The 7,599-nt window shown below is 38.6% G+C and overlaps 1 protein-coding gene across 2 annotated transcripts in view; it reads right to left on the reverse strand.

Moving 5' to 3' along the window:
• The window catches only part of ryk (receptor-like tyrosine kinase), a 65,038-nt gene that overhangs the window by 27,506 nt on the left and 29,933 nt on the right, over positions 1–7,599 (reverse strand). For both annotated transcript variants that reach the window (XM_015380985.1, XM_015380984.1), the window contains exons 5-7: positions 6,665–6,718; positions 5,799–5,940; positions 3,170–3,270 (exon numbers count right to left, since the gene is read on the reverse strand). In XM_015380985.1, the coding sequence (XP_015236471.1) occupies positions 3,170–3,270; positions 5,799–5,940; positions 6,665–6,718 (297 nt within the window). The remainder of the gene's footprint in view (positions 1–3,169; positions 3,271–5,798; positions 5,941–6,664; positions 6,719–7,599) is intronic.

Here is a 7,599-nt window from a genome sequence, read left to right on the forward strand (position 1 = left end):
CATTATATAAAAATAGCCTGGGTGCCAGTCCGAACTTAGTCCCGCCCACAAGGTTTGAGTTCGGGGAAGTTCGGTCTGGCTCTGCTCCATAGTAGCGCGAGTATTAAAGCCCACTGTCAGGCGATCCAATCAAATTGTCAGGGCGGGCTTTATACGATGATGGACAGATGATCAAGAGTAACGTTATCAACCACGTGACCAAAGCGCGCTTGGGTGACAACAATAATGGCTGCCGCTGGAGAGTTTGGGTGAGTAGATTCTGCTATTAGGTCTATTCTAGAAGATATCGACAGCAAATTAATTTTAAAAGAGGAACAGAGAAACGCGATCACGTCTCATCTTCTTATTCTAGGCGTGAAACTGCACGCTTTGATTTTTGTGGACAACAACTATGCCTCGCTTAAGATACGTCACGCACTCCGTTGCTCTTATTGGTTGTAGGTCTATCCAATTGAGTGCAGAGGCATTTTTTTTCCTGGTTCGTTCAAAACACGCCCCATAATCACAGCTCAATGGAGCAGTATCAGACTCATATTCTGACTAGAATTGAGTCGGACTACGTCAGGCTAATATAAAAAAGTAGTAATGGTAAAAAACTCATAATTTCAGAACACTACATTACAAGACTAAAACAATATTGGTATAACAGTGTCATAATTTGAGAATAAGGTGTTAATGTTACAAGAAAAAAAACGTATGACATTACGAGAGTTTAATGCGAACTGGCTTTTAGCTAGGAACACTTCATAGGATGTACACCTTCACGCATCACATCTTCGGCGTTGCGCGGCGTAGGGGGGTCCAGGGGTATCCTCTCTGAGAAGATGTTGAAATTTAGACTCTCAAACGCAATTTCCTGCATTTTGAGGTGGAATGCAGCTAACTTTACGTCTTTGTTACAACACTACTTTTGTCCTGATAATGGAAAGTAAGTTTGCTTGACTAGGGGTGGAAATTTTAGGTACAATATTTTTTTTCATAGTTAATTCAAACAATCAGAAAATGTAATGATCTATTCACACCGTAATTTAAGCAGCAAACAGGCGCCCGCTGCTTCATTTTTGATGCTTGTACACATTAAGGTCAGACGCGCCTCAAGAGCATGTTGAAGCTTCAAGTTAAGTGCGTCCAGATGTGTTTGATGCTTCTGCTGCTCCTGTTTTCAACAGCAGAGAGCGGCTTTGCTATATTTGCTGTGATAATTGGGTAAAAAGAAGTTTCAATATATTTTTAAGCGAGAAAGTCCACCTCAAAACACATCTGTGCAGTCAGTTCTTCAAGATTAGGATCCTGCCTTAAACTATTGTTTCGCTGTCGGAGGCGCTCAGATCCATACATACAGGGAGTGTGCCGTCACTGGGAAACCCAGCAGCAGCTGCCCCAGGCCTGGTCGCCTCTTGGGGGCTTTCTTCTTAATCTTCGTGTCAGCTGGAAGATGTTTAAGTTTTCATGTATGTGGCTCAAACTGCAAACACCACAATAATGAAAGGGAACATATTTTGCCAGCAGGTTTCGACATTTTAAGTTAATTTAGGGGTTAATAAACTGTTCCAGTGGAGGGATCATAGCGATCTGCATCAGCAATGCTGTCTGTCTGTCTGCCAGCTTGCAGTTCAGCTTCTCTGATTGGTTGATGTGGCGTGTTGAGCAGCAAAAGTTAAATTTTCCAACTCCATCATCTGCTAATTGTGAAATTCTGACCATTTGAGCGAAGTTTCCATGGGAAAAACAGGACGTACAATTTATAATATTTTTAGTAAAGGCTGTACGCTTTGCTAGCTAAAAGCTGATGTAAACTATCAGGCCCCCTCTCAGGCATCAGTTTAGATAAACTGATAACTTACTTCTTCTCATTCAAACAGATTTTTTTTCCTATAATCCTTCATTCTCACATTATGGTTTTATTCTGGTTTTATAGTAACTTTATTTATGTACATTACTTGTGTAATCCTTCAGTTCTCATAGACCTAATTACAGGGTTTATACAGGAATGAGTAAGTCTAATTTAATGCTTTTTAATGTTTTTTTAATGCCCTAGAAATAATTTTAATGCCATCAACAAGTACCCATGAGCCATTTTTGTTGAAATTAGCATTTTCCCCCCATTCTCTTCTTTTTCTTTTTACATACGTCTTTACGATCAACCAGAAGCAGTTCTGACAAATATTTTGCAATATAATATATCTGACTTAATTGTTTTTATAAACTTTTTTTTTTAAACAAAGTTTTTTTTAATGTCACAATAATCACATTTAATGAATTTTAATGCCAAATAAGGCCTTAATTTAAAAAATAATAATTTAATGACTTTTAATGATTTTTAATGACCCGCGGAAACCCTGAATTAGACTTTATTCTGGTCATTTTTAAATTGTTCTCGGTATGACCTTAAAGCAAACTTTATTGAAGACACTTGAAATTATCAAAAGAAAAGAAATCTTGATTTTAGGAGTTTTTGAACTGTGACCCCCATAAAATATCAAATGAACTAAAGATGAAAGGACCTAAAGTCTCTACTGGGGGTGTTATTTTTGTAAAGAATGTCCTTAGCTACATTAAGAGGGTAGACATGGTGGCCTATGTTCAGGGGAGAGAAAGAGGGTGAAAAACTCCACAAGTCCTCAGGCAGCACCAACATTAGCCCCCAACATCTGTCTTAAGGTCAGAAGAGAGCAAACAAAACGCTGACCTCAACTTTTCAGATAAATTGTTTATATTTAGCACTTAAGTTTGTTAGCACATGTCTACCTTTCCCAGCAGGTTCTATAATTGCATCAATTTGGGTAGGATCACTTCCTGTCAGGTCCAGCATAAAAAGCCCCCCAATCGTAACTGCTGCCTGATGCAAAGCACATGGTGCTGATATTTACACACTACTTGGAGCAAAAGAGGTCACAAGGCTAGACGCAACAAAAGGAGGGACTACACTGCTGCAAGGGCTCTGCTCCTCATCCCGATCTTATGATTCCAGTGAGGCTCATTAACTTATTTAGACAGAAATTAGATTTGGAAAAGCATCCGCATTTGCAGCTAGCAGGGTGAGGAGATAAAAAAAAACAACTGAATGAAGATTAAGGAGTAATCTAATATGAGCATTCACAGATACTAACTGAATGAGGCTGGTCACATACACACTGCTGATGAGGAGGAAAGACAAAAAACACCTTACTGGTGACAGAAGCAGCGTTGTTTGGAGTGTCGGCCCTCAGGTACTGTGTAGTCTGGGTGGACGGCTGAGAAAGACCCTGTGAGCTTCCACTGTCACTCACACTGAAATAAAGACCAAAAAAAAAAAAAAAACATGATGCAGCTCATTAAACAGCATGTCAGCGCTATAATACTGCTTTGCTTTCTGTGATCCAGTCTGAGACCAAGAGTGAAGACATGAAATTTCAAATACTTGAGCAGGTAAATAAAACTAAGCCCAATTCTCTCTTTGCTCTCAGCGCTGAGCTTTATAGCGACTCTTGACTCTGATGTTTCTAACTCTTCAGCAAGGAAAGTTGCTATAGGCTGTCCTAATGATGATGCCATCACCTAATTTGCATATTTGGTAATGCGTTTTAACAAAACAAGCCATTAGAAACACAAAATATTTACTCTTAAAAAATAATTTAAGTATTCTATAATATTTTACCATAACTAATTCTACATCAATCAACTTGTTATGCAATTAAATTCCTTTTAAAGAGTTAGCAGTGGATGAAGATATGTATGAATTAAATGTATGGAGGGATCTAGTCAAGTTAGATGGTTTCGAAGGAATAAAAGACAACAGAAAAAACATGATGTCAAATATTATATGAAAGGTTACTATTGTAACAATACAGTAAATAAATAACGTGGCGAATAATTTTAAATGTGTCATTAACTTATTACAACTGCAAATAAATACAAGATTTATTTAATAAATAAATATGATCCAATTTAATTTCCCTCTGGGATTAAATAATTATTTTTTTAATGGAATCATTTAAGCATAATTATCTGGGCATCAAATAAATATATTAATTTCCTTTTAAGAACTGAATTCTAATATTTCACTATTCAATCATTTATTTCATGTTCTTGCACTGAAGCACACCATTAATTTATTTAAACAGTCACATATCAAAATATGAGGAGTCTGTGGCAGCTCCTGAAGCTAGACCACAGTGAGCTTCATTGCAAGTTTTTAGATAAATGTCAAACTAGAGATACGGAGACTGGAGTTGCTCATCCAATGCACAAATTAATTGAAAAACATTTATGAAGTTATTTCTGCTTTTTTCAGACAATTTATTGACTTAAGAGTGAAAGAAAACCAGGAGGAAGTTCCATCATCTTCCTCAGTGAGAAGCAGCCAATCAGACATCAGGGTTTCTATGGAAGCAGCCCTTGTCCCGTCTCCTTGACTTTTATGAATGAGTGAAAATTTTAATTAATTTATGGTGTGCTTCAGAGCAAGAACAGAAAATTCTTCATTAAATCATGAAATATTTGAATCCATTTCTTAACACTGCTTTTCTCTCTCTAACTAAAGGCGATAAACTCAGAGCAATCTGTGCTTTAATGTTGTCGCCAAAGTCTCAGTAAACACAAGAAAGAAAGCCTTTAGATTTGTCGCTAGTTTTTGTTTTGAAAAAAGTCACTTTAACAGTCTTAAAAGACTAAGTATACCCACAAGGTTGCCAATTTGCAGCGGTGCTCTTCTATTAGAGATACATAAGGATTTTAATATATTTTTAATACATTGAATGGTTCAGGAGGTTTACAAACTTAACTAGGAATAAAAATGTATTCTACTACGCTGAGCGTTGCTAAAGTATTATAGCTCTTGAATTATTTCAGAATTTAGTATTTTACAAAGAGCAAAGCTCAACTATTTCATTAGGATTTCATGAAAAAACAGGCGACTGTATTAATGTAATGTGGTACAAAAATGTTACGTTTTAAAGGTTTTTTTTTTTTTTTTTTTACTCATTTTATCACCAAGTCTGAAAAATGTCGCCAATAATTGAGCTCAGATCTTCTAAGTTGATAAATGACGTATTCAGGTTTATGTCTCTACCAGATTAAGACAATTTCAGAACGAGTCAAGCTTAATTATACTGAATGATTTAGTTCTTTGAAGAACAATTTTAAGTATTAGCTTTGGGCTTTGACAACACCAATGCTTAGACAAACACCGCCCCAATCTTAAGTCTTCTAGAGCCTCTAACAGTTATTCTTCCATAGGTACCCTGTATTTAGCTCCTGTATATCACAGGGATAGTCCTGCCAAAGAAAAGCGTCTCAACAGCATGGTGCAAAAACAAAAAATAAATATATATAAAACATGCTCAGAAAAAATATATTCTCTTGATATGAAAAACTTATTTATAATTTTCCTTTTAACCCCAGACTACCCTGTGTTGGTCTTTTCCATATAATCCCAATAAAATCGATTTGATTTTGGGGATGTGATGTTGCAAAACGTTTTGGAAAGCATAAAATAATTCAGCTACATCCAATGGATTATGAGGCTTGGAGGAAGGCAGTGGAGAAACTATTGTAATATAGAATGAGAAATGTTATTAAATGGGATTCAACTGCAGAAATACTGACTGAAGAGATTTTAAATCAAACTTTAACCTCGGGCAAAGCAGAGGTTAAAGAGAAAAAAAAAATTCAAGATATGATCAATGTTTTAATCCATAATATTTTCCTCTATGCAATGAATCCAGGATAAAAGACATTTTAGGGTTGCACTGATCAGAGGTTTAACTGACATTAAAGAGGACATTTAAGGAGGAAAAGTGTTGAAAACTGAGGCCAACCTGTCCTCCATCTCCACCCTCTTCACGCTGTGCAGGTGGAGGATGGCCAGGATGATGGCCACAAGAAATATAACAATGCAGCAGACGCTCACGCTGATGTAGAACACCTGGGTGGAGGTGGTGGGAGTGGGCACACTGTCGACTGTGTGGGGGGAAAAGAAACCACAGCGTCAATTATGTTAAAGCTGGAACTAGACCAAACAAAGGCTTTAGAAAGGATTAAACAGTTTTGAGAAAGGGAGCAATAGAAATATGGAAGTACTGTCAGAAAAATAAAGACTTGAACACGATCTTTAAGAGCTCCTAAGGCTGCACTTCTGCTAATGGAGACCAGGGCCTGAGCTTTTTTTTTTACATCACTTTGAAAGAAAAAGCTCCAGGGGCCACATCTTTCTCCATCCAACCAAAGCTAAAGGATACAAGTCCAAGTAATGGAGCTTTGTTCCTGGGTCTGTACAGTAGTAGCCATTCAAACTTTCCCCACTTTCCTTGATTGATCCTTCGCTAGTACCCGACAATTTCTTTTTAAACATTCTTATTTGTGCTAAAATATTCTTTCTGTCACGATTTGTGGACATTAAGATCATTAAGATCTAAAGAGAAGCATCAAATATGCAAGAGGGGGGTCACTCCAGTGGCTGGAAGTTTGAGGGGATTTTGCTGGGATTTAGAGGGACGTGGGCTGCCGTTCAGCTGGGGTTTGAATGGCTGCTACTGTATGAACTACCTCCTCAAAGGTGTGAGGGTCTGACAGAGAGCTTTCTAATGACTGTCTTTTTCTCCTGGAAAGCTGATCTACTTCAGCCTGACGGCACCTGGGACAGACATGGATTAAACATGGCACTGACAGAGGTGAGATCACTTACATGGGAGAGCGCTGTTATTGCTGGAGGGGGTAATCTTTGAGTCAGAGTCAGTTCCTGTTGGAAGAGGAATGGGGAGCTTGATTAAACCTGAGAAACATTAATTCATGGATGGTTCAGAGAGAAAACATCATGACCCATGTTTAAGCAAAAAGAAAAATCATAAAAAAGGTTAAATAGGAAGGAGTAGGCACTGTTCCCACATGACCTATAACCTCCATCTAATGAAAACATCTCAGATGATAAAAGGTCTTTCTATGTCACATGATAATATAATAATAAATAATAAACTTAAATTAGGGTAAGTATTCAGTCCTCAATGACTATAGCATATTCTTATGCTGCGTTCACACCGGACGCAGAAGGCGCGACAGGAGCAGCGAGTTTACATGCAAAGTCAAAGGTTGATGCACGTCAAGGCGCAGCGAAAGGTCCCGTGGCGCGTTTTGAGCAGCAGGCGCAGCGCGTCTGAGCAGCTGAAGCAGCACGTCAAGCGCGTTTAAGCATCTGACGCGCGTGACGCGCCGCAAACACGCTGCTGCTCGAGATGGAAAAATTGAACTTTTGCTGCTCGACACGCCGCGTCAACCAATAAGAGGAGGTGATCTGGGAGCTGGCAGGGAGAGAGACACAGCGCTGATGATCAGAGCGCTATGATCACTCCTCTGAAACAGTTTATTGACGCATAAATTAACTTAAAATGCAGAAATCTGCCGGCAGAATAAGTTCGCTTTTATTATCCTGGTGCCTGCAGATCGGAGTATTTAGATGGAAAACACCTACCAGCCGCCGCGGTAAACCGCGAGGAGGCGACCCGGCCAGAGGCTGCTGTTGAAGGGATTCTTACTGTCGGCGCACCGCTGGTATGTGGGGGTCTGAACGGCTCCGACAGAAATAATATTGGAAGGCAGGATTGTAATCTGGATGAACTGACTGCA

This window comes from Cyprinodon variegatus, unplaced genomic scaffold (assembly GCF_000732505.1).
Source record: "Cyprinodon variegatus isolate N-32 unplaced genomic scaffold, C_variegatus-1.0 Scaffold226, whole genome shotgun sequence".
NCBI classification, from domain to species: Eukaryota; Metazoa; Chordata; class Actinopteri; order Cyprinodontiformes; family Cyprinodontidae; genus Cyprinodon; species Cyprinodon variegatus.